Source organism: Serinus canaria, chromosome 20 (assembly GCF_022539315.1).
Source record: "Serinus canaria isolate serCan28SL12 chromosome 20, serCan2020, whole genome shotgun sequence".
Lineage (NCBI taxonomy): Eukaryota > Metazoa > Chordata > Aves > Passeriformes > Fringillidae > Serinus > Serinus canaria.
The window spans coordinates 8,986,840-9,013,593 of record NC_066333.1 but is presented as its reverse complement, the minus strand read 5'-3'; the positions used below and the strand labels follow the sequence as shown (position 1 = coordinate 9,013,593).

General features: G+C 47.6%; 1 protein-coding gene across 1 annotated transcript in view; it reads left to right on the top strand.

Moving 5' to 3' along the window:
* Positions 1–26,754, top strand: part of COL20A1 (collagen type XX alpha 1 chain) — a 52,549-nt gene that overhangs the window by 16,050 nt on the left and 9,745 nt on the right. Inside the window, exons 11-29 of the mRNA XM_009093106.4 lie at positions 85–257; positions 825–954; positions 1,413–1,558; positions 3,205–3,328; positions 4,245–4,384; positions 4,979–5,108; positions 5,641–5,783; positions 6,784–6,916; positions 11,852–11,994; positions 12,539–12,668; positions 13,177–13,233; positions 16,178–16,216; positions 17,930–18,068; positions 20,251–20,393; positions 20,745–20,854; positions 21,543–21,701; positions 23,612–23,689; positions 24,299–24,385; positions 26,534–26,587. Coding sequence (XP_009091354.2) covers positions 85–257; positions 825–954; positions 1,413–1,558; positions 3,205–3,328; positions 4,245–4,384; positions 4,979–5,108; positions 5,641–5,783; positions 6,784–6,916; positions 11,852–11,994; positions 12,539–12,668; positions 13,177–13,233; positions 16,178–16,216; positions 17,930–18,068; positions 20,251–20,393; positions 20,745–20,854; positions 21,543–21,701; positions 23,612–23,689; positions 24,299–24,385; positions 26,534–26,587 — 2,258 coding nt within the window. The remainder of the gene's footprint in view (positions 1–84; positions 258–824; positions 955–1,412; positions 1,559–3,204; positions 3,329–4,244; positions 4,385–4,978; positions 5,109–5,640; positions 5,784–6,783; positions 6,917–11,851; positions 11,995–12,538; positions 12,669–13,176; positions 13,234–16,177; positions 16,217–17,929; positions 18,069–20,250; positions 20,394–20,744; positions 20,855–21,542; positions 21,702–23,611; positions 23,690–24,298; positions 24,386–26,533; positions 26,588–26,754) is intronic.

The following is a 26,754-nucleotide window of genomic DNA, read 5'->3' as shown; positions in this document are numbered from 1 at the left end:
ATGTCACTCATATTTATGAGCTGGAAAGTATGTTTGGCATGAGAAGAGTGAATGTAAGAAAATAACTGAGTTTTTAACTCCTAGGCAGCGCTGTGAAAGACACCCCTGTGAACACAGGTCCCCAGCTCAGCCCAACTGACCTGAAAATATCTGCTGTGACCTCCAAGAGCATGCACTTGGCCTGGAGCCCTCCTCTGAAACCACCAAAGAAATACAGGGTTGTGTATTATCCATCCAAGGGTGGGACCCCCAAAGAGGTGAGAAACCTTTCCCTGGACACCTGAGACTGCCTCAGCTTCCAGATGGTGGCTGGGAATTTAAGTAGGCTTCAGTGGACAAAAAGAGGGTGGGAGCGGGACATCAGTTAAGTCAGAGATTAAACTCAATGTACAATGAGTGTAAATGGGATGAGGTAATAGGGTGACAAGCTTGATTTTTCTCTTAGCCAGTGTTATCCCCTCCCTAAATCATATGTTTTGACTCAAAGAGGACACCTGGGTACAGAGAGCTGTCCAAGGATACTCATCTGTGATGGATATGATTCAAAAAAGCAAATCCAAGTTGTGGATGATTTTTCCATTTATTTCAGTGAGAGCATGGCTAGAGTTTTGTGCTCAGTGTTTGCACAAATCCCAGGCTTAGAGGACAGCAATCCTTTCTGCTTCCCACCTCTCTGTTTTGGAGAGATTTAGCTCGCACAAAGCACCGAGGGAACTGGACTTCATATTTCTGGGCACAGATCTGCCACGAGGGAGCCACTCCAGCTGTTCCATTGAAGAGCAGCAGTGTCTCCCTGCCCTGAGAGCCCTGCCTTGTGCTTGCAGGTGGTTTTAGAGGGAGCAGTGTCCTCCCTGCAGCTGTCCAACCTGACCTCGCACACGGAGTACCTGGTGTCGGTGATCCCCGTCTACGACAGCGCCGCGGGGGACGGGCTGAGAGGAGTCACCTCCACACGTGAGTGGAGAGAGCTGTGCTGATGGCTGCTCTGGCCATCTCACCCTGGAGACTGCCTTGGGTATTCCCCACCTCAAGTTCAGCCTGCCTACAGCTCTCTTTATCTTGGAGATGCTCAGAACTCAGCCCGAAAAGGCTCCTGAGCAGTCTGTTCTTTGAGCGGCTGGTTGGGCCAGAGACCTCCAGGAGTCCTTTCCACCTATGTCATTCTGCAAAGCAGAATGTGGCAGTAACACACCCTGCTAGGAATATATTGCAACTCTTTGCTGCTTTTTTTAAATTTTAAATCTATAGTCTCCAAGTGAATTAAACTCTCTGTAGCACAGAGACCGTGTTAGACATGGGATAAGTGCCCACCAGCTTGCTGTAGCTGTTGTAAAGCCAGGTGTCCCCTGGGTTTTGAGTTGTTTCAGACCTCATACACTGAAGGTACCTTTGTGCCTTATTTTTCCCTTTAGTGCCTTTGTCTTCCCCTCGCTCCCTGCGCGTCTCTGAGCTGAGCCACAACAGTCTGAGGCTGAGCTGGGAAGCAGCCCAGGGAGCCACACACTACCTGGTGCTCTGCTCTGCAGCCCCTGATGGAGCAGAGGACTATACAACTGAGGTAGAGTTTGTGACCAGAGTGATAACATTGTTTTTTCTCTGTCTGGGCTGAGTTTAGTGCTAGCTCTAAGCTTTGGGGATTGGTGGCGTGTGGTCAAAGAAAAAAAGTGTATCAGAATTATTGCCAGAAACAGCTTTCACAGAAGATTCTTTTTTTTTTATGGTTTGTCTCAAAATGATTTCTAACTGCTAGGGTTTCTTGTGGGAAATTAAGTCAAGGGAGAGATCTGGCTGCCTCCTGGGGCCCTGGAAACCAAGGCACTGAACTCACCTCCTTGCAGCCCCAAGTGTAATCACTGTGTCCTCGAGGCTGTACATAAACATCTTGACTGTCTGTATCTTTAAATGTTAATTGAAAATGTGTTAGGATGGAATTTGCTGACATCTGAAAACAGACCTATGACACTGTAGGTGAATGAAACAATGCTTGATGAATGGAAAATCCTTAGAAACATCTAAGAACCCTTTGTTGTGCATGTTAATGCCTTATCTGGAGTACCTGTAGGCTGAGGATGTGAATTTTAAAAAAACAAAGTGAGTGGGGGGGAACATTTATTGACTCTTTGACTAAGATTCCCCCTTTGATTGCACAGGGACAATTGCAGGATGGTTTTCAAACCAGGACAATTAGTACCCTGCTTTCAGGGCATAATCATGGGATTTTTATAAGATCCAGAGCACTTGAAGCAACATCAACATTCAAATTTGCATTTCAGCGTACTAAAACGTTTCCACAGTTACCTGACATACTCCCTGCAGGAGTGCAATGCTCCAGACCTATGGGATGTCTGCAAAACCAGCATTCAAATGTTCCCACCTTCTTATAAGCTGTGCTCCAGTGGGTGCAGCCTCCTAAAGGTGCCCGTGGTGGCTTTCTGCGGCTCGCAGGCTGCGGGACCAGGGCTGTGCCCGTGCTGTGCTGGCAGCAGATGGCAGCAGCCCGGCAGCTCTCCTGCCAGAGCTTCCCATGGCTCTGAGAAAAGCGGGATCACAGCTCATGAATGCCCCCCGGTCCAACCCAGAGCAGCAGCGTTTTGGTGTGAGAGACTCAGGGCTCTGCAGAGCGGGCTCAGGAGGAGGTGCTGTGCATCCCCAAGGGTTGGGTGTCAGAGAGGCAGAGCACTGCAGAGCACCTGCCCAGGTGGGGAAGGGGCTGGAGAGGAGGAGAAGGAGAGGAGACACCATGGAGATCTGCAGTGTCCTCATGAGGGGAAGGGAGGGGCAGTTCCCATCTCTGCTCTGTGTGACAGGAGCCGAGGGAGCGGCTGGAGCTGTGTCAGGGCAGGTTTAGGTGGAGATCAGGAAAGAGTTCCTTACCCAGGGGGTGGGTGGGCATGGGATGGTCACAGCCATCCAGCAGGGTGACAGAGGTCAAAGAGAATTTGTGCACCACTCTCAGGCACATGGTGGGGTACTTGGGGTTTTCCTGTTCAGGAACGTGATTTGAATGTTGATGATCCTTGTGAGTCCCTTCCAGCTTGGGATAGTCTGTGATACCATGGCTCTAAGAACATTCTAGAGTGGAGATGTCCTGTTAGTGTAACCAAAGGGCCCTTGGCCTGTGTCTCTGCAAGGTCCTGCTCTCTTTAATACGTTGGGAGGTACCCTGGAGCTGAAGGGTACCCTAAACCCCCTCTCGGTTGGCAGGTGAAGGTGACCCAGCCCGAGGTGCTGCTGGAGGGGCTGTCCCCCAGCACTGGGTACTCCGTGGCAGTGTATGCCATGTATGGGGACGATGCCAGTGATCCAGCCAGCATCCAGGAAACCACCTGTAAGTGTGCTGCTGCTGCTTACTGAGCTGTTATTAAACACTCAAGGCAGGAGAGATGTGTTCAGTGAGCTGCTTCCCATATTGTGCATGTGGCTTGTACACCTGCTGCCTCTTTTCTGCTGGATCTGAAGTGAATATTTGTCCTCAAGGGGATCTCTAGTTGCAAGGGGAGCTGTGAAAAAGGAGTGGAGTTCCCCTGGTAATAAAGGACCCCTGAAAGAGGTGTTCCTTGAAGTCTGTTGTCTGGGGAGCAAATGCAGTCATCTGGCTGTTTCCTCACCTAAATCTGTGGCAGCCCTTTGTAACCTTCCAGATGTGCATGTGATAGTTGATGCCTCATGTTTTAGCTTTTATATTTTTTAGATTCTGTACTGCTTTTGTGTGTAGGTCTGAGCTTCATGTTAAGAAACAGTAAGCTCTCTTCACAGAGTAGCTCAACAAAACAATTCCTTCTCTAGCTGGGGACCAAGGACAAATGATCTGAATCTCAGGCCCAAGAGCATAAACAACAATGGACTGAAGAGGGAAAAACAAGAAGGATGGGACTTTATAAATGGATAGTTATCTCCAATATGCAAATGGAGCAGAACTTATAAAAGTGAGAGACCCCATGACCGGTCATGCATTTTGTGACAATTTTAGTTCCTCTTGGGTGTAGCCCTGGCTGAGAGCCCAAGCATTACCCATGGAGGCCTGCTAATAAATCCCTACCTTATTCTTTAACCCTGCCTAGCCTCTGTTCTAGGTCAGCCTTCACAAGTCATCACAGTGAATAAAGGAATATTTTCCTGCATAATGAACTAGCCTCTTAGTTCAAGGTGGTGCTCTTCATCTAAGAGCAGCAGGAGGCATTGGGTGGCATTTCCTCTGTGCAGCCTGTGAAGGCTGGGAGTGCTGTCACTAACTGTTGTTGCAGTGGCCTTGAGTCCTCCCAGGTACCTGAGCTTCTCCGAGCTGAGCCACGCATCCGTGCGGGTCAGCTGGGAGCCCGCAGCGCCGGCCGTGCGCGCTCACCACCTCACCTACGTCTCTAGCAGAGGGGGCAACGCTGGACAGGTGAGTCCTCAAGGGCTGGGGGGGAAGGGAAAGAACCTTGGGGAGTTGGATAATTCCCTGTTCTCCTTCAGCTGCGTGGTGCAGGGAGAGCCTGTGTGCTGGCAGAGTTGTAACTCTGAAATGGGCGCTTTTGGCGCAGTTATCACCGCGTGCTGACCTCTCTGCAGCTGTACCCTCCAAAGTCACAGGATGGTTTGGGTTGGAAGGGACACCCATACCATCTAGTCCAACCCCTCTGCAGTGAGCAGGGACATCTTCAACTAGATCAGGTTGCTCAGATCCCCATCCAATCTGGCCTTGAATTTTTCCAGAGATGGGGCATCCACCACCTCTCTGGGTAACCTGTGCCAGTGTCTTACCACCTTTGTTGTAAAATTCTTCCTTATACCTCTTCTAAATCTATCTATAAACTCTTCTAAATCAACCCCTTGTCCTGTAGCATGAGGCCTTGCTAAAAAAGTCTGTTCCCATCTTTCTAACAAGCTCCCTTTAAATACTGAAAGGCTGCAATGAAGTGTCTCTTTTTCTTCAGGCTGAACAAGCCCAGGTGTCTCAGCCTGCCTCTTACAATACTCACACAACTCCCCACTGCAGGTGGAAGTTCCTGGCACTGCAACATCCACTGTCCTGAGACCTCTGTCCTCCCTCACACAATACTTCATCAGTGTCAGATCCACATACGATGAAGGGGACTCCTTTCCAATTACTGGCAATGTCACCACCTGTAAGTAAGGAACAGAAATACTTCTGGTCTCAGTAAGAGGTGATAAAGTTGGTTTGTGTGTCTCTGAACTTGGATATTTTGAAGACTGGCCCCAGCAGCTTGTGGCCAAAACTCTTGCACAGAGTACAGATGGCTGCTGTTCTTTGTGTGTGGAATATGTCCAACTGTGTTATGCTCAAAATGAGGTGGAAGGGATAAAGAAAAGAAGCAAATGAAGAAAAGCCTGATGTATCACTGGCCTCTGCATCCTTGAGAGCCCTCCTAGCCTTCTTCCCTTTACAAAACCAATGTGATATCTGTGCTCCCCATAAATGAGGTAACCTGTCTTAATTAGGGCTTTAAAAATATTTTACCCCTGCCCTGTCTGTCCTGCTGACTGTTGTCACATGGGTCCGAAGAAGCGACAGACAGGCTGGCCTCAGACATCTGCTTGGGTGATGTTTTGCTCCCCAGCCATCTGCTCCCCACCTTGGCTCTGACAAGGTGCTGTCAGAGCCTGCACTTCAGCTCCTGTTCCTTGTGCTGCCCTCAGTGAAGGTCCCCCCTCCTCGTGCCCTGAAGGTCACCGAGCTCTCTGGGAACAGCCTCCGCCTGCAGTGGGAAGCTGTCGCTGCCTCGGACGTGGTTGTCTACCAGATCAAGTGGAGCACAGCCAGTGGGGAGAAGCCTCAGGAGGTATGAGCCCACACACAGCTCTGGGGAGGCTGGGCTGGCTCTGAGCTCACCTGCTGGAGTGGCAGAGAGCAGTGTAAAACTATTCAGGGAAATGCACTGCAGCAATTGAACAGTTCAGCAGGATCCCTCCTGGGTCTGCCTTTCAGTGGAGCAGTCACCTTGAGGGCTGGAGGCAGGAGGGACAGCAGGGCAGAGTCCTGCAGGCTCTGGGAAGATTGCAGAAGTGCTCTGGGAAACCTCAAGGATGAAATTTAATAGGGACAAGCAGAAAGTATTAAGCTTAGGCAGGAATAATTAACCATAGGTATACAGGATGTAGAACAAATAGCTAAGAAGCAATTCAGTAGAAAAAGATCTGGGGATACAGAGGATCACCAGTCCCCAATGTCAAGATGTTGTGGATAAGAAAAGGACAGCACTCAAGTATTTATAGCTGGTGTTGCTTCTAAGAAGGTGAAGCATTTTATCTTCTCCTCAGTGCTAGGAAGCACTGATATTTTTGGGATACTGCTCTTTGGGAAGGATGAGGTCCAAGTAAGGAGCACACAGAGGAGAATGAGCAGAGACAGAGCTGGTGCAGGTGTGGCAGGGATGGACCAGGTGCCCTCTTCCATCTGAAGCCCCTATTTTCAGTAGGAGTTTAAATCTAGGCTTAAAACCCAAGTCTCTCCTGCAATGAGTGAGACCAAGTAAGTTCTGTTTGGGCTGGAACAGAGGGCTCCCCCAGGAGCTGGAAACTCAGCAGAAGGACTCTGTGCTCCAGGCAGGCACTGCTTGGTGTCAGAGCTCTGTGTTGTGGTGCTGCAGGAGCTGCTGGTCATGACTGGCAGCTGCTCTGCATTATTCACAGCTGGAATTTTGCCTTTGCTTTCACATGTCCAGCCCCAAACTTTGTCCCCAAAGCCTGGTGCTAACTCATGTGTGCCTAGGCACCTGGGTGGCATGGACTAGCCTGGGGATTCCTGGCAGTGGGGCTGACTCCTGTCCTCTCCTTGTGCAGCTCTCCCTGGCTGGAAATGTGGCCACAGCTGTCCTGCCCGGCCTGCAGAAGAACACTGACTACAAAATCTCCATCTGGGCCTACTACAAAGATGGTGCTCGAAGTGACACTGTGTCTGTCCACCACAGGACCAGTAAGTGACCAGTGCTGGCATCACAGCCCAGGGGTGACAGACAGGGCAGGGGACCCCTCAGAACCCAGCACACACCTGCAGCTCAGACTGGTCTCCTCCAGCTCTGAAAACACAAACCCAAATGACTGCAAAAGCTAGAGATATTTAGATTTCTGTCTGAAAATGTTCTCAGTGTGTCCTGAGAGCAAGAGGCTGGACAGCTGGTAATCCCTGCACATGATCCATGTGGAGCACATTTCATCCCTCCCCTGCCTCAGTGTAGTGCATGGATGGAAATGAGTTCTGAGGGTGTCCAGCTGGTCGTGTCCCTGTGCTGCCTAAGGAATGGTTCTTGTTAATGAAATATTGCCTGTAGGGAGGGTGAGGATTTCCTGAGCTCTGTCCCTGCTGAGCTGGGCCCCACTGAGGGCATTTACAAACATGGGAGGCAATCCTGCAGGCACACTCCGCCTTGGAAGCATTGTCTAAATCTGGCTTTGCACAGGCAGGGAATGAGGTTAAAAAGAGGCACTCCCACAGGTCCTGGTAATTAATATTGCCTGTAAAATGGCTTTGCTGGAAGTGAATGGAACACTTCAACACCAGCAGGCCTCCCTCCCCTCTCAGATCTCATCCTCCTCTGCAGAATAAACTCATTTAGGCTGGTGTTGAGCTGATGAAGCTTGAAGTAAATGGTAATCTTGGAATAAGAAGCTCAGGTTTTATTAATAATAAATAATAAAACCATTTTTATAGGAAACGACCTCATACAAGTCCCTTGGAGCTGCATAGTGACAAAAGAAAAAAGAAAAGCAAGCATCCTACTGATATATGATGACAAGAGGACAATTAGAGCTGTTTGGAGGCTGTAGGAAAATTAATTACAATGTTTTGAGCTATGAATGATGAAGTGTCAGAGGAGCTCTCTCAGCCCAACACAATGACACGTGACAGTGTCCTTCTGGGCACACTTGCACAAGCCAGTCCTTGCTGCTGCTGGCACCCCAGCAGGGCAGGGAAAGCAATTTGATTTCTGCTTGTCAGCTGCTGTCCTTGTGCAGGAGCCTTGGGAATTGTCAGGCTCTGCTTTCTGCATGAAGAACACAGAATTTTCCAGAAAGCCAGGTGTGCAGCTGGGCAGCAAGCACAGGGTGCAGTGCCTGGGTGCTGCTGCTCCCTTTGCAGGAGCAGTCAGGGCACTGCCACACTCCTCCCAGCCAACATTTGCAGGTGAAATCAATGGGTTTGGTGCTAATTCTTTTCTAGGGTATGAAGTAAGAAGTGCCCACAGGGGAGAGGTGGCACAGAAGGGGTGGCTGGTGAATTCCAGAGCTGCTCTGGGGCAGGTCAGGGGGAACCTGGGGATGCCAGGAAATTGCTGAAGACTTGAGCAATAAATGCATGGGATGATGTGGAACTAGGCAGGATTCTGGGAACTCCTGGGATATTTGTATTTCAAATATTCAGTGTTTCAAGCAGAAGCTGCCACCCTGTACTGTGCCTGGTGAGGATGTCCAGTGGTGTTATCCACCATCAGAGCTGGTGGGTAACAACTCATTCAGACACACCATGGAAATCTCTGATGTTATCTGAAAACCCAGACCTCCTGGTCTGATTTTTGAGCCCTCTCCCCCTGAATTTTCATTATGAAATGGAATTCTGAGGGCTGAATCAGTGATGAAAGCTGTCTGGATCTCCTGAGGATGGCAGACTTTGGGTTGCTGGGCGGTGAGCAGCATTGATCAGGCTGTGCTGAACAATACCAAAAGTGTGTGCTAGAGGAGGTTGTGAGAGAGAGGGAGAGAAGAAGTGCTTTCTTCTGATTTCATCATTGCTTTTCTCCTTTTCTCTCTTGGCAACATCCCTTTATGTAAGGATAGGTCAAGTCATGAAGTTTTTCTTAAAAATGTCTTGGTAGAATTTCCAAGAAATGCTGAAGTTTAAGGGCAAGGACTGAAGTGAAACTCAGCAGGAACTGGTAACTCAAGATCCTCTCCCTGTCCTTCAGCCTCCCTGGAATTCTTTCTTCTTTGAAGGTCAAGGGAAAAAATTGCCAGGTCAGAGCAATGCTCTTTGCCTATGGTTTTGTGAAATGGAACCGAGTTCTGCCCCTGGGGTGAGGGAAAAACACCAAGTTCATTTTATTCAGGGCCAGTATTGCCTCTTGTCTCACCTGAAACCCCACTTTGAGACCAAATGTGTTACATTCATGGGACCCTGCAGACACCAGTCCCTCACAAAATACAGAAAAGTCATCCTCCTGTAAAAACCAACAACCAGCCATCATGTGATGGGTCCTTTGGAAGGACTGGGATGAGGTCACTCATTTTTCTGGTAGGAGAAAAAGTTGTTTCAAAGTTATGGTTTGAGATTTGTCATTTATTAATTCTAAATCAGTGAGTAGCTTCAGCTGGAAAAGAAAATTTGCAGACATTGATATAGTACAGGCCTCTTCTTGTCTTGGAGATATTGGATTTTTAAAAATTCTTTGTTTTGACTAGAGGAAAGAAAAAAGTTTGGGATTATTTTTCAGTAACCCAGTTAGCAAACTTTTCCCTGCAGACTTTCTAAGAGGCAGAGCAGAAACAAAATCATGCTGGTGTATTTCCCACAGACAACAGAATTGTCAAAATGTGCTGCTCACCCACGGTTCTGATGTTTCTTTTTTTCCCTGTTATATTTAGACTGAATTCTCTTCTGAGTTGAGCTCTCCTTTCAGACTGTTTTATAAATTGGCAAGTGTAGCAAAGTCCTTATCCTTGACCAAAGGCTTTCACAGTGATCACTTGTCACACTAATAAACATCTTTAGAGGTACTTCAAACACAAACATTCCCAGCCAGCCCAGGGAGTGCAGATGCTTTGCTGAAGGAATCTGCTGGGACCTGGAGGTGCTGCTGAATGGTGATCCTTGGAAAGTGCTGGAAGGGGTGGCTTTGGTCCTGCTGAGAATCAGACAAGGACCTTCTTTTGTACTGAGGGAGAGTTCTTTCATCCAGGCTGGGGGAAAAGAACTTGAGCAGAAGAAAAGAGCCCCTTGATGGTCCTGAAGGACAAGGAGAGGGCAGTTTGGATGGGACTGCTGCTGAAACTGGGCTGAGCCTCCCTGGCTGGCTTTGCACTGAAGGGTTTTACAAAGTGCTTGTGTGCCCTGCTCCTCCAGCTAAGCTGTGGGGAAATCTCCTTATCCAGCTCCTCTCTGAGGATACACTGCTCCTAACAGAGTATGCAGGGCAAATAAAGGAGATTGAAATGTGGGAATGAAGCTTCAACCCATGGCAGGAAAACACATGGCTTGTAGTTAATACACAATAATCATTGCAGGTGAGGGTTTGGGTGGAGTGGAGCCCAGGGTTTTATTCTTGTTTGAGTATTTGTGTGCCTGTGGTGCTGGGTAGACCTGAGAGCACACAGGGATTGCTCCTGAGTAGGGGCAGAGGGTGAAGAGGCAAACAAAGACACAGATGCTGGCAGGGATGCTTCTATCCTCCAGGGCAGCTTTAGGAGTTGGCCTGTCCCCTGTCTGTCAGATCCATGCCATCAAATTCTGCCAGGCCTGAGGGCTTCCCAGAATAAACCTGACTCTAAAGACTTCCCCTAACTCTCCCTTTAAAGTTCACTTCAGCAGCCTCCCCTGACCTCAGGTGAAGGAAACAGCCAGTGCAGGCAGCAAAGATACAGCACTGACTGATAAAAGTGCTGCTGGAGTGACTTTATTCTTGTTTTCTTCTCTGCTTTACCTCGTGGTGGTGCACAGCAACACCTCCAGCCTGATTCAGCTGCTGCAATCTCAGTTCAGCCTCAGTAAAAGCTCATTTCATAAAAAAAAGGGAAGGAGGATCAATGAAGATGGAAATGATCTTCACTCAGCCTGTGCTATAAGGTCACCCCAGGCTTTGCTGGGTGGGCAGAACATCCTTACAGGAAAAGTGCAGAATAAAATTCTCATCACCTTAGTGTGCTTCTTTGACTGGCTTTAGGGCTCACCCATCATTTTTAGTGTCTTCTGAATAAATTCTTTTTGTCTGCCCAGAACTTCTGTGCCTTCACACCAGCATGAGTTCAAGGACAGACACATGATTTTATGCTTGGAAATGCCCCAGGAGCAGATGACCCCACGTTCTGGAGCCTCTTTTTGACCTGATTTAGCTCCCTCTGCCTTTCTCTTCCTCCCTCAACCTCTGCTCAGAGAAATCCCTCCAGCAGAAGGGCCTCTGTCGTCAGATCCAGTTTGCTGCACAGCAGGACCCCAGGGAAAGAAATGCATTTATGTAATTAAAAATTGCTCAGCTATGGTCTCTGGCAAACTCCTTTCTGGTTGTCTGGCTCAGCCCATCACCTGTTTGGAATCCATCCAGCCACCCTAGGACAGGGCCAGAGAAGAGGGGGTAGCTCAGGCACTGTGTGTGACCCATTCCAGGTCTGTGGGTGTTGATGATGATGATGATGTCAGGAGCTCTAGACAGAATTCTGGTGTGCTGGATGCTCTAGGATTTTTTTTTTAAGAGTAATTTTAAAAGAGAAAAAGCTGAAAAGTATTAGAAATGATGATGGATTAACTCTGATGTGTGATCCAGGTTTAATTGCCAGTAAAGCTGTCTATCCAGCTTGATGAAATTCAGTTCCAGTTCAAGCAGCCTTGGTGTTTGTTCATGATGTGTACAATGTGTTTGCCTTGTGTTTCCAGGACTCTTTCACCTTTGCAAGAATTTTTCCCAAGTCCTAGGCTTGGAATTGCTGAATGTTTGAGTTGTGGTGTGCTGTAGCTGGGCAATCCTCATCCCTCCAGAATTTTTTTCCCTCTTGCCTGGGTGCTTGTGGCTGCCCTGGGTGTTGGTTACCTGCACAGCAGAGCACTGAGACGTTCAGAAAAGGGCCTGGAAGCAAACACTGCTGGCTCCATTTACAGGGACTTCTCCCTGCTCTTTGTGCTGCTCACCTTCCATCCCTGTCCCAGATTCCAGGAGCCCACCCACCAACCTCTTCATCGGCTCCGAGACTCCCAGCAGCCTCCAGGTGCACTGGACCCCTCCTGATGGCCGAGTTCAGCACTACAAAATCACCTACAGCCCTGTTTCTGATGCTGCTGCCCAGCAAACTGTGAGTGTCCAGCTCCTTTGTGGGGAACAGGGGGACAATACGACCAGAGGAACTCTGCTCACCCTATCAGGGCTCAAACCCAAATCTCTTCTTGCTGATGTGTTGCTTTGTAAACAGAACTCTGAGACTCTTTTGTAATCAAGATATTTTTCTCCATCAAAGCCACGAATAATACAGCTTTCTCTGCTCCCTGAACTGGGGAGGGAATTCTTGGAAGCAGAGGGGTGGGGGATAAATCTACTGCCTCTCTGGCTTAGGGAGGTTAAATATAATTATTTTAAAAGATTCCCTACTTAAACAGCCTGATAATCCTGTTATAAGGCACTGCTGCTGCATTTCCATGGGGAATATTTGGGCCTTTATATAGGAAAATGCTTTTCCTCTGGCCATTGTTATTCCAACAGCAACACACAGCCAGGCTGAGCTGAGCAGGAATGCTGCTCTGAGCCTCACACCCAGGAGCCAGCCCCAGCTAACTCTGGGCTGTGAGTGAGAGCTGCAATCACAGCCCCAATCACTGGGGTCTTTTCTCCCCTCATTTCAGATCATGGCTCCAGGCAAAAGCAGCAGTGTGACCCTGCAGTCCCTGCTGCCTGATCGAGCCTACAAGGTGACCATTTCTGCCATCCACTACACGGGAGAGAGCGAGAGCACCTCCACCACGGGCCGGACAGGTACAGGGCTCAGCTGGACTGGGCACCTCCTGCATCACCCTCCAGCTGCCACCTCGAGGCCACCTCTGCTGGGACACTCTTCCTGGAGCCAGGGTTTTGCTCAGCAATAGAAGATTAGCCTTGAAAAGTGAAAATCCTGCCCCAATTTCTGTACTCCTGTGAGTTATTGACAATTCCGGGATGAGCGCGAGGGGCTGGCGGCCCCTTGGGCTTCGAGCCTGGCGTCACAGTCTTGGATAACAGAGCTCAGGCATGGCCTCAGGCTGGGCCAGGAGAGGTTCAGATCAGACACTGGGAAACATTTCTTCACTGAAGGAGTGGTTAAGCATTTGAAAATGCTCCCCAAGGAGCATTTAGAGTCACCCTCCGTGGAAGGGTTAAAAACCGAGCAGATGTGGCGCTTCCAGATGTGGCTGAGTGGGCGTGGAGGTTTTGGGTCAATGGTTGGACTTGATGCTCTTTAAAGTCTTTTCCAACTTTCTGATTCTATGATTGCTTTCTCTTCCAGCTCCAGTGCTGTCTAAATTCCCTTCCATCCGAGGATTCATCCCACCTAAAGCAGAGGGTAAGTCATCTCCTCTAAAGCCCTGCTTGGCTGGTGCTGGTTTAATTCAGAGCAAACGGTGCAGCGTGGGCTCTGCAGAGCAGCAGGAAGGGTCAGCTCTTGACAGATGCCCTTGGGGACAACCCAAGGACAGCCAGAAACCACAGAACTTCTGAACACCAGGCTCAGTAAAGAGACCAACAGTATTTTAGAGGATTTCTGCACAACTTGACCAAAATGTAATGCAGGGAAGTGTGACATGTTTTAAATTAAAATTCCCTGTAAAGTCCCTTATTAAATTTAATGAGCATATGCTCTCATAGCTGATAGAAAGCAAACTATGAAATGGATTAGTGGGAAATGTTGAATTAATGGGGTTATAAAAAGTTTTTAATAAGTAAATATCACAATGCAGATATTGTGGCACTGCTGGCACTATTTGAAACTATTCCAAGCAAAATTTCAGTTTTAAAATTTACTGAGTGAAGTCAAGATCGAAGAATGAGGCAGCTTAGATGTAAAAAAAAATATTTAGTTTAGAGCCAACAAAGGACATAGCAGATTAAGTTTTCAAGTGTTATTGAGGTTTTCAGATCACAGTGGAAAAGTCCTGTGAACTTTCAAGCAGAAAACAACCTCTCAAAGGGCTGATGAGTCACCTTGTAGAATTTAATATAGCTGTTTGGCTATGAGAACTGAAAAGACAATGGAAGAAATACTAAGTTCTTTATGTTTTATAAAGTACCTTTGTTTTGAAGAAGGAGAGACAATATGTAACAATGCTGGGAAAACAGCTGGATGTGCAATAAAGGCTCCAATATTGATATATAACCAAATTATTGAGAGAAATGATCTGATGTTGCAGGAGTGAATGTTCATTGAACAGTGAATAACTGCATTGGGCTGGGATTTGGGGAGAAAAACAAAAACCAAAGGAAATAACAAGACAGCAGGAATCTTAGGCTGGAAAGTCTAGGGAAAAATCTTCAAAGCAGAAGTGAAACTGCCAGTGTCAGGGATCCTTGCCCTGACTCTGAGAGGCTTCCCAGAAGCTGAGCATTGCCTGATCAAAGAGCTGTGAGCAATCCAGTGCTGCCAGCTGGGAAGGAGGGGAGAATTGCCAGGGATGGAAGCAAGAGGGACTCTGGGGCCTGGGCAAGGGTCAGAATGAGCTCACTGACTCCCAAACAACAAAGTCAGAAACCTGGAAAATGGACAAGTTTACAGCTTGGTTTAGGATTTTTTTTTTTTATTCACCATGCTTCAGTTCTGACAGAGCTGGAGAGGGACTTTTCACAAGGTGTGGAGTGATAGATGTGAACAGTGATAGAACAAGGGTTGGGTGGCTTCAAACTGACAAAGAGCAGGTTTGGATTAGATGTCAGGAAGAAATTCTTCCCTGTGAGGATTCTGAGGCCCTGGCACAGAGTGCCCAGAGAAGCTGTGGCTGCCCCATTCCTGGAAGTGTCCAAGGCCAGGTTGGACAGGGCTTGGAGCAGCCTGGGACAGTGGAAGGTGTCCCTGCCCATGGCAGGGGTGGAACAGGATCAGCTTTAAGGTCCCTTCCAACCCAACCCATTCTCTAAGATTGAGAAGAGTTGGTTTCTGGAAGGAGAAGGGAAAGAGCAGTGTAGGTTGAAGATCCTGCATGCAAGGGCTGGTCAGGCTCAGCATTGCAAGGCTCAAGTTGCAGAAACTGAGTTTTTAATGGATTTCCATAGATCCCTTCCACAGTTTTACACCCAGTTCTACAGGAATTATGGTATATAGAAAATTAAGCATCAGTTGGAACAAGAAAGGTCACAGCACCTTCTAAGTCTTTGTGGTTTAAATCCTGGCTTTAGTGGTCCTGTGGCCCTCAGAGTCATAGGTTTGGGTGCCCCTTCTTCACCATGAGGAATGGCATTGAAACTCTTACAGGCTTAGGAATCTCAGGTCTTTTGGGGCAAGTAAGTCACCTCCTTTAAATGTCTTACCCATTTGACAAAAGCTGGGCTGCTGCTGAGGTAGGAAATGGCATTGGTGCAAGAAAGGCAAGGCTGTGCTGCAGCCTCAGTACAGTGATCTCTGAGATTCTATTATCCTGATGAATGAGTAAACCCCTTGTGAGACAGCCCATCCTGTCCAAGTGTCCTTGATTTTCAGGGACATTTCTCATCTTGCATCAAGCATTCCCTTTGTCCCAGCTCCATCTGGCACCCATGGCCTGGGATTTACGTGGCAGCAGATGATTGAAAACAGCATTCATGAGCTGCTCTCTAAAACACCTCTTTACCTGAGCCTTTAAATAGAGTGCTCATAACCCTGGTGCCTCATGCTCCAGCTTCACATCCCCATCTCTTCTCTGGTCTTGCTTTTTATCCTGTGGCATCTCAAAGGATTCATCAAGAGGATTTCTGAAAGACAAACTGCAAAAATTTTCAAAACTCTGTTTTCTGAAAGAAATCAAAAGCCAGACTCCCAAGCTGAGATACATTTTTTTTTTTTTTTTGCTGTGTGTATTTTTAATTGCAGGTACAAACTTTGAAACTGCATATATCTTTATTTTACCACACTACTCAGGCACTGTTAAAAGAAAAATAGATGTTTTGATGTCTGTTTTTAAAAAAAAACTTGCCAAGATGATGCTCTCTTGTATTGCATATCATCAGGTGCCAGCTGAGTTAGTCAAAAGAAAGTGATCATGGAGATGTTTGATGATGAAAGATGCTATTTTTATTTTGCTGATAGGCAAGCCAGGAAACAACTTTTATGTCTGCATAAAAATCAATTCTCTCCTTCTTCATATATATATATATAAACAAGGTTAAAGTCCAAGCTCTGAATGGAGCTGCAGGATATTCTAAGTTTTGCTATGTTTTTCCTTTGCTCTGTCTAAAGGAACTGTGTTCATTTTGCTTCCATAATTCCCTGCTGGTTTTTTTGTTTCCTCTAATAGTTTTCCCCTTTTGTTCTGTTCTCACAGCCTGCCCCACCATCACCTCCATTGAAGGTTCCATAAGAGGTACAGTAGCAGATCCCAGCCCTGGTGCTGCTGGGCTGGGAGTGGAAACACTGCCTGGGCTTGATGTGGAGACACATGCAAGAGCTGAGAGTGGGGGAAATGCCCCAAGGAAAAGGGGAGAAGTGTGAGCACCAAAGTTGGAACATGTTTTTTTATCAGGTAGAAGAATATTTTGCAGCACCTGAGTTGTTAGTGCTGAACACCAGGATTTTCACCAGCCTAAGGAGGTGAAGCTTCAAACAGCCCTTGAATTCCAGGAGGGTTTGAACTCCTATCTCAAAAGGCTCCTCAGACAATCAAACTCCAAACCTGCCAGTCAGTCCCTGGGATCCCCTGTGCATCCTCCAGAGCCAGAGGAGCTCTCTGCACCCAGGCTGCAGGGATTTGGGGGCAGGAATTTCCCCTTTCTCCTGTCTGTGCCATGAGAGCCGTTCCTGCTGTTGGGTTTGTTGCAAGTGTTGCTGCCTGAGAAAGCAGTGAGTTCTGCTTAGAAAAGGGAATCACCTCCTTCCAGAGTTCTGAGTCAGGGGTGAGCTGAGGGACTGGCTGCAGTTCTCAGGTCTGGTTACTCCATGGCTGAGTCACTTCACCTTGCCAAAGGCCAGGCTGGATGTGAGCCAGCTGATCTTGCAGGTAACATCCCTGCCCATGGAGCTAGATGATTTTTAAGGTCCCTTCCAACTCAAGCTGTTCTATGATTCCATGACTCTGCGATAATAATGGGATTATATTTCAATATGTTTTTAATTGTGACTCAAACCTTCTCTTCCTGCGCATTTTAAAGGGAGTCTCAGTGTCAGAAGCTCCATACCAGAGATAAATGGCCCTCAAGTAGGTCATTTATTTTGGCAAACTCCCTTGTACTGCTGGGATATGAAAAAATAATGAAATAAAAGCACCCTGGGCCAACCCCCAGGTGAAATAAAAACTCGAGCCAAGAAACTGCAGAAGATTGTGAATGGTGAAGGGGTGAGGGAATCCAGACTGAAAGCACCCCTCTGAAATGAAGCCCTTCCATTTGCTCAAGAAGGAACCATCTCCTTCATCCCAGTGCTGCAAACTCAGATAAACTCAAACAGAACCCAAAGAGTGAGATCTTGTCTGACTGAAGAGAAAACTGAAATGAAAATGACTTGGAGTTTTCATGATGAGCTGGGGGAGAGAGAAGAAGCTGCATGAGCCAGAGAAGATGTCAGAGGTGTCAGAGGAGAATGTCTGTAGCCCACACAAGGCAGGTCAGCCATGGGTGTCTCCTGAAAATAGAGAGAAATGGAAAAGTTTGTATTTTAAAGGGTTTTTTCTGTCTCTTACACATCAGGCATTTCAGAGTAGAAATCATTTTCTCTCCCTGCTAGCAATTACTGGACTGATTCCATGCCTTTTGAAGATAACACTTTGTGTGTAGTTGAAAAGAAGAAATCGTTGGAGTAACATCTTTCTCTTTGGGGTTTTTTTCATCCTGAAGATTTGAAAACATAGTTGTGAAAGCCTCCATCTTTTGCCCGCTCTCCTTCAAGAGGAAGAGATTACAAGAAATGTGCACACAACCTTCTTTTCCTTGGCTGCCATTTGAGGGGTACACTCGAGCTGATGTTGTGTCGTGCAGGGAATTTTCTCCTGCTGCCTTCTCTGTGCTAATTCAACCTGCTCTTCAAACACACTTCTTTTACACTGCTGCCTAACCACTGATTCCTCTGTTCTCCTTTGTTCCAGGATTTGATATGATGGAAGTTTTTGGCTTGGTAGAGAAGGAATATTCCTCCATTAAGGGCGTGGCCATGGAGCCCTTTGTCTTCAGTGGCTCCCGCACCTTCACGCTGTTCAGGGACATTCAGCTCACCCAGAGGACCAGGTGGGAGCAGAGCTCTGGCTCTTGCCATCCTCATCCTCAGCCTCATGCCATGTGCACAGCAAAGGAAGGTCATTTTGGGGAGGAACGGTGCAGCCCTGCTGGCAACTTCCAAATGAAATTATAAATATGATAAGCTAAATCAAGCCATTGGTAGATTGGAAAAATAGCCAGAGGGTTTTTACTTAATGTATTAATAAATAAACCCCTGACTTTCCTCAAGATGAGTGGTCATGTAGAAATTAAGGGGACACAATAGTATTTATTCTACATTAGTACAGCCAAACGTTTTCACAGTGCTGTTTTTGGTTTCTACAAAATCTCTTTTTTCCAGCTTTTTAGTTGCTGTGATGGACATGAGGATCGTGTCACGTATGGACACTCCACCAGTCTTTAGGCATTCTGTCCACAGCCACCTACATTTCAGGGATGGCAGTTTGAGGTCACATTTTCATCTTCGATCCCTTCTCCCAAATATCTCTGGTTTGGAGAGAGATCTTTGCTTTAGAAAATATTACTCTTGTAGCTGCTCTCTGCAGCCTGGGCTGCACTGATGAGAGGGAATAACCATTAGCTCTGGCTTGTGGCTTGACCTCATTCCGTTGCATATGAAGCTTCTCCACAGGGTCCCAAGCAAGCCAGGCAGCTCCTGTGACCTCATTCCTTTTTTATGATTATGAATCAGGAGTGATCTGACTCCTGACATTCATTGGTACTTTGTTTAAAGCCTAATTACTGAGCCACTGACTCCGCTTAATCTTAGTTAAAGAGGCAAAGCTTCTTAGAGTAAACAGAGTGGGGGAGATTCAGAGAACCCTTTGGTCTAAATGCTCAGGAAATTATGGGCAAATCCTTTTGTTCAGCTCTTATAGATGCCTTTCCAAGGACACTACCCCTTCAGGAACTGAGAGAAAGAAAAAAAGTTGTGTTATTTATGAATCAGTCTTGAAAAGATGCCTGATGGGCTGTGTTTATGCCGTGCCAATGTGTCCTGTTTCAGATTACAGGCGTGTTTCAGGCAAAACCAATTTGACCTTCCCTTATTGCCTTGTATCCTCTCACAGCTGCTGAGCCTAAATCCTGCAGCTGGGATGTGGGGACACAGAGGGGCCTTTGCTGTGGGCTCAGTGCTTATCCCTGAAGGGCATTTACACTGATTTAGATAATAGAATTATTTAGGCTGGAAGAATCACTGAGTCCAACCATTACCCTAATGCTGCCAGGTCTGCCACTCAACCACATCCCTAGGCCAAGAGTTTTGTGCCAGGGTTTAAAGATTTACCCCATGATATATGGCAACCATTCCTCCTCCTTGAAGAGGAGACCTGGGGGAGTGCTTTGGAACCTAGCAGGGATGTTTTTTAAGCCTCCACTGAGCTCTCATCTCAAAAGAATTGAGGCTGCACTCGCTGTGGCTTGGCATTCCCTGGGGCAGCTCTGGCAGTGATGGATTGACACCAGCTGCTCCAGCTGAGCATCCCCCAGGCACCAGGAGAAGCCCCATGAGGGCTCATCACTCACCACAGGGTTGTCCAGGCACAGCAGGTCCAGACTCTTTCTGTTCATATCACCATCATCTCCTGGGAGCAAAGCCAGTCCAGATCTGGCCCCCTCCATTTGGGAAGGATGTTGAGATGCTGGAGCATGTCCAGAGGGGACAGCGAGGCTGGAGAGGGGCTGGGAACACAAACCCTGTGAGGAACCACTGAGGGAGCTGGGGGTGCTCAGCGTGGAGAAAAGGAGACTCAGGGGTGACCTTCTCATTCTCTACAGCTCCTGAAGGGTGGCTGTGGTCAGGTGGGGTTGGTCTCTTTCTCCAGGCAGCACTGACAGAACCAGAGCACACAGCCTCCAGCTGCACCAAGGGAAATACAGGTTGGATATTAAAAAAAAGTTTTTTACAGAAAGGGTGATAACATTCTGGAATGACTGCCCAGGGAGGTGTGGAGTCACCATCCCTGGATGTGTTTAACAAAGCCTGGATGTGGCACTGGGTGCCAGGGTTGAGTTGAGGAGTTGGGGCTGGGCTGGACTCGATGATCTTGAAGGTCTCTTCCAACCTGGTCATTCTGTGAATTCTGTGATTCTTTGCCAGCCCCCCCTGCCCAGCAAACACCAGGATGAAGCTGCAGGATGTTTCTGATGGTTTAAATCACCCATGTTCCCTTGCTTTGTGTCACTGCAGTGACGTCCACCAGTTTGCCATCCCACCCGAGCACACCATCGTGGCCCTGCTGCGCCTGCTGCCCGACACGCCCAAGGAGCCCTTTGCCCTGTGGCAGGTCACGGACGAGGACTTCCAGCCCCTCCTGGGGGTTAACCTGGACCGTAAGATTTCTTGCTAAATACATTCAATTCGGGTGCTTCCATACATCTTGCGAGCAGCAGGACTCGCTTGGAATGTTTTGATGGTTTCCTTACACAGCAGCAATTTCTTGGGAAGCTTTGTCGTGGCTGCCAACCTCATGTTTAAAACACTGCTCAGTCCAATTGAAAGACATGTTTTTATTTCTATTCTGCTTGTAGCATATTCTTTATTTTTACATTTTTTTTCCACTGTTTAGAAGTACTTCTTGATAACATAGGAAATCTTCCACCATGTTTAAAGCTAATTATTTACTACGGTACGTATGTGTGAAATCAATTTCTAAGCTGTTATTTGTCCTATTTTTCCTGCAGCTAGTAAGAAATCCTTGACCTATTTCAATCATGACTACAAGGCTGATTTACAGGAAGTCTCCTTTGACGAGCAGGAAGTGAAGAAGATATTCTATGGGAGCTTTCATAAGGTCCTTAACAAGAGAGGGAGAAATGTGGCTCATGATCTCACTCTGGTCAAGGAGTATCATTCAAACTGAGGGGTGATCATCCAAATGCTTTGCATCCTGGTTGCCAGAGAAGTGCCCAACCTCTTAGATATGCTGAAATTCATAATTGTAAAGATTTCGGGTGGATCTCATGATCGAAATATGATTTCCAAATATTGATTTTTCCCTTTTCCCCCATACTCCAAAAACTGAGGTGTTTTTTAGGTCTTTATGATCAGGAAAAATTTTGAAATAATTTATTTTTTAGCATTTAGAATTTTGGTAACCATTTAGTTCTGGATGAAAGGAAAAGGGAATCCAGCCTTGTGAGAAAGACACTTTATCACTCATATTAGGGTGGGGATTTGTCTATCTATGTCCTCATAGCAAAGGGATTGCACCCAAATGAGCATCGAGATCTTTCTGTGGGTATCTGTGGGCAGGTTCATTACTCACCTCCAGCAAGGCTTCTCCCAAGGAGAGGTGAGGGGATCAACAGGGGAAAGCCATACTAAACCTTATTCCTGAGCCCCCTCCATCCATTCACTCACTAAAAACACCCCAGGTGTGCCAGAGCAGGCTGTGGATGGGGCAGAAAGTGTTGCTGTCAGTAGGAGCCCCCTCATCCCACCACGGATCTCCAACATGGCTTTGTCCTCCTGCTGCCCAGGTGCACGTGGCCGTGAGCCACTCCAAGGTCAAGCTCTATGTGGACTGTAAGAAAACAGCAGAGAAGCCCCTCAACACCCTGGGCAGCATCTCCACTGCTGGCTTCATCATGCTGGGAAAAGTGACGCGCACCAGAGGGCCCCGGAGCGGCTCCGTGCCCGTGAGTCCTGGCACGTGCTGCTGCAGCTGGCTGGGCTGGCAGTGGGCAGGGGTGCCACATCACCCTCACCTGAACTCCTCCCCACACTGCTGGGCTGCTCCCTGGGGGTTTCAGAGCTTTCCCAGCACTGAGAGAGCGTTTCTGTGCCTCCTGCCTCGGTGTGGGGACTGTGATGGAAGTGTGTCCCAGAGGAACTTTCTGCTGGCTGCCTCCTCCAGGGCTGGGGCAGCACAGATCCTGCACTGGGATGCTGAAGCAGAGAGAAGGGTTTGGGAATCGCTTCTGCAAGGAAATTTGGGCACATCAGCCCACACAGAGCAATGTTGGAAGTGCTGGTGGCTGGAGGCAGCAGAGCTGGGTGTGCCTCAGTCTCCAGTGTGTTTGGATTTGTCTATCTGAATACAAATGAGGGGAAAATAATCTCCAGTAGAGAGGCTCTTATCAGCTGCTACTTGGAAAAAAAACCCCAACCCAGCAGTGAGTGCTGGCCTGAAGGTGTGTCCTCACTGCTCCACTCAGCTCTGCAGGGAGCTGCTCCCTGCAAGGGGACAGGAAAAGGGGATGTGTGGACTTGGTGTCCTGGCCTGTGCACTGTCCTCAGGGCAAAACCACCCTTCTTCTGTCTGTCTGTTCCAGTCTTACTCCCCAAAGCAGGAGTGTTAATTATGTGCAGAGTCAGTGGCAAGTTCATCACTCACAGGGGTCCAGTGAGGCTGTAGGAAATCATTCACCACTGATGTCAAGATCTTGCTTCTTGGCCCTGCTTTTAGATCTAGAAGTCCAGGGGGAAATGGCTCATCAGGTGATTTGTAGCTCCCCTTGCCTCAAAACACTTTGTCCCATGTGCATCCCTAGTGCAAACTGAGAGGCAGAGGTCTGGGATGCACCCAGAAAAAAGTGGAATTGCCTGTAAGAAATGGGGTCTGCTGTGTAACAAACCAGGGGCCAGAGTGTTCAATCGGTATTTACTTGTTTGCTAAATAAATTCCCTGGTAATTTGATCAAAATCTGTGGCCATCAAGGCAGGAATCTGTGCTTTCCTTGTCCCTCCCAAATTCTCTCTGCTAGCAGCTCAGCTAGACAGGTCTGGCCAAATAATAAACAGCCTTGTGCCATCCCTCCTCCCACTGCCTTTCAAGCACAGCAACATTTCACATCTTCCACAGCTCTGCTGTCCTTGAGAAGACAGAGTGCCTCATTATTGGTTATCATGGAACCTTATTTAATTTAAGAAATCTTTAACTGCCACTTGATCTGCAGGGCTCATCTGTATCCGTAACCCTCCCTGGGCTGTACACCTCTCTCCTGGTTAAATGCATGGAGTGAAAGGAAAATAAAAAGAAAAAAAAAAGATGAGAAATGGTGTCAAGGCAAGAAAAATTAATCTCTGCCTCATTATTTTGTTTGGCTTTGTGCAGTGTGTGCTTTTTTGTTAATCAGAATGGGAAGATGTGGCTGTTGCGAGGGAGGCAGTGAGAGACTGGTTGGGGTTTCTGGGGAGGGGATCACATCCCTGCCCTGGGAAATGCTGCTGCCACATTTACCCTTCTCCCCATGCCCCCAAGGGGAGCAAATCAGAGTTTGCTTTCACATTCTGGTGGTGCTGAAGCCCAATTAGTTGAGAGCCTGCTGCTATTGCAGGGCTGTGAGTAAATTGCAGATGTGATGTGAAGCTGCTTTGTTGACTTGCTCAGCAAGACACAGACCTGAGGACTTGTGGAACACTCAGTTTGGGGGTAGTTCTCATGTTGTGGCTTTTTTGGGGTACAGCTATAATTGGAATCACACAGATGAGTCCTGCCAAATCATCCCTGAAGATTATTTTTATCTCTTGAGCTTCATAGGATTTGGTGATGGGTGGTGGGAGCCAATGCTACTTTCTTATCAAACTCTCTTTTTTTTCCCCCCAGTTCCAGCTGCAGTCTCTGCAGCTCTTGTGCAGCAGTGTGGGGGCAGAGCAGGACAGATGCTGTGATCTCCCTGCACTGGTAAGGCAAGGGGCACTGCTCTGCTCAACAAGCTGGGGAAAGTCCATGGCACTGAAGTGACACTGAAAATGATTTTGATAGACTTAAGGGGGAAAGCATTTTTTCCTCTTGGGAATAACATCAGTGTGTTTCTTGGTGAAGCAAACAAAACTATGTTTGCTTCAAAAAGAGTGAAAACTTCCAATCCTGGTGCAGTGCATATTTTTCCTGTCACAACCTCATCCAGGAGCCCTGTCAGTCCTAGAGCTTTGCTGCCACCTCAGCCCCGAGGCACAACATCCCCCACTCTTCCTTTCACTTCTCAACACAGACAGCTGCTATATGGGGTGTATAAGTATGTAGAAAGGAGAAAATTATCTTCCACTATGTGTTTTGCACATTGCAGGCAGGGCTGGTTCATAGGTGGGTTTTTTTGCCTACATCTGTTATTCAACAGAAAAAATAAAGCACTTGATTGCTCCCAAAAATCTCTCAGCGGAGTAGAAAAAAAAATTCTGCTTTAATTCAAGTAAAAGATTGGATTTTGAAACACTGAGTGTTGTACTTGTGATCCATCCTGCTCTTGCTGTGCAGCTGCTGATGACTGGTTTTGGCTTGGTTTCATTTCAGAGGGATGAGGACACCTGCCCTACCTTGGCTCCCGCCTGTTCTTGCACTTCGGGGCGCCCCGGCTTGCCAGGACCCCCAGGGCCCCCTGTAAGTTCACCCTCCCACCCAGTGTATTGCAGGTGCTGCTCTTGCTTCTTTTTTTGTGGCATGTTGGGCATTGGGTAACTCTCCTGGGGCTCTGTGGGGTTTTAGAATCACAGAATTGTTTGGGTTGGAAAAGATCCTAAAGATCATTGAGTCCACCCATTAATCAGGGCTGCCAAGCCCAGCTCTAAACCAGGTCCCCAAGAGCCACATCTACACTTTTAAATCCTTGCAGAAATGATGTCTGCACCCCTGCCCTGAGCAGCCTGTGCCAGGGCTGACAGCCCTTTTGGTGAAGTTTTATCCCTGTGTCTAATCTAAACCTCCCCTGGTGCAGCTTGAGGCCATTTCCTCTCATCCTAACTCAAGGAGCTTTTCCAGGGCAAGGCTGAGAGTTTCCCTTTGGATTTTGGATGGTGATGAAGTGGGGAGATGGAGAGTTGGCACTGCAACAGCTGCAGCTGGGAACAGGCTGAGCAGGGCCTGGTTCCACATTAATCCTCTTAGGAGAGGAGGACAGGTCACCCTCGGTGTCTGCAGAGATTTCATGGATTGGAGGCTCTGAAACTCTCTGTAAATTTAAGGAAAAAAACAGCTCACCAAAAAAATCTCTCTGTCTGGATCCTATGTTAAATTGGAGCCTTGTGAGTGGCTGTGTGGGTGGACAGTGTAAAGAGAAAGTGGAGACTTTGCTATCCTGCCTGTCCCCAAAGCTCTTTCTGTTCAGTGAATGTCACTTGCAAGAAAACCCTGAAGAAATGGGGGGGAAGAGAAAACAGCCATTACATATGCAGTGTGCTCAAGAAAAAGGACATAAATTCTGCCCTATCCCTTATGGATGCAGGAAAGCTGTCGTGGGCTTAAATCCCAGGAGAAAATATTCCTGTTAAACACTAGGAAGCAGTTTTAAAATTTTTTTCATTTTGAAAATCTAGGGAAGAATATTTGACTTGCACAAGCCAGCTGAAACCTGACAGACAGCCTGTCCAGAGCACCTCAGTTCAACCACCCCAGGTGCTTTCCTCCTGGAAAATAACCATAAATGGAAACATTTGCCTCCTTTTTCAAGTGAAATGGTCTCAGATCACTTCCTGCACTGACCTGTGGTTTAACTGTGAGTTCAGTTCTGTGCAGGGAGAGTGCCTCTTTGCAGAGTAATTACTTGCTCATTCCGGTGGAAGTTTAATTAACAGCACACTCCACTGTCACAGTTTGCTCCAATATCCTAAGTGCATAATTAGCAGCTTGCATTGCCCTGTGGTTTAAGTATCTCCACAGACAACGCCTTAAAGAGCAGGACTCTTTAAAGCATTAGAGGAAATCAGGTTTTGACACATAACCTTCTCCTCACACCACTGAACTCTTGGCAATTTGCTGCAGTTACAACAGCACTCACTGCTATTTTTAAAATTCCAGTTAGCAAGACATGTCCCACCTTGTATTTATCACTGTCCTTAATGAGTGTGTCTGACTAGATCCAGCTGGCTTCTGAAATGAGTTTCTGGGGCCTTCTGAAAGCACCTTTCCCAAAATTCCCTGCCTGTGCTTCTCAATTCAAACCCACGTGGTTCATTTTGGATTCAAGAATAGCAGTGTTCAGATTAAGATGTCAAAAATTCACACAAAATGAGGTCATGCCAGGAGGTTGGTTTCTTCTCCCCACCCAGAGTTAGGCAGAGGCAGAGCTAAGCCAGGTGTCCCAGAGCCAGGTCTGTCCCTGGTCTCAGCACAGGTCACTTCTCTGGGGTGGAGATTGTAAAACCCAGCTGAGTTCCAAAGGAGTGCAGATGTGAGCACCCCTCTTCTTCCTTCTCAAGCGTGTTCCCATGTCCATATGAGATGTTGTCTCAGCATGGATCCACTGAGAGGGAGTTGGAGGAAGGTTAAATAGGTTGAACCTTCATCCCTCTCTGCTGGGAATAAATATTGTGCTCCCAGTGCTGGTCATGGAGGGACTGGGCTCTTATGTTCTTCCCTTTCCCACATTTCCTAGACAACTCAATTAATTTTCTTCCTGTCTCCATTTGTTTTGAGCTGTGTGGGGCAGGAAACCTTTCTCAGTGTGGGGCAGTGAAGTGCACAGAGTTCTGTCCCCAGGCTCCTGGTTCCAGTGCAGTGAATGTGATGATGTTCTTTGTGTCCCATTGGCAGGGCAGCCCTGGGAGGAGAGGACCTCAGGGGGAGCAGGGGGAGCCAGGACCAAAGGTGAGTCCTTAGGCTGGAGATTATCTCACTGCACCAAGCTGAGCCCAAACAGAGTCTTAAAAACACATAGAGGAGGATGGGATCACTTATTATTAATTAAATGATCAGTTGGGCTTTGGAGATTGAGATGATGAGCCTGATTGTGCTGAATTAATGCAGGGTACATG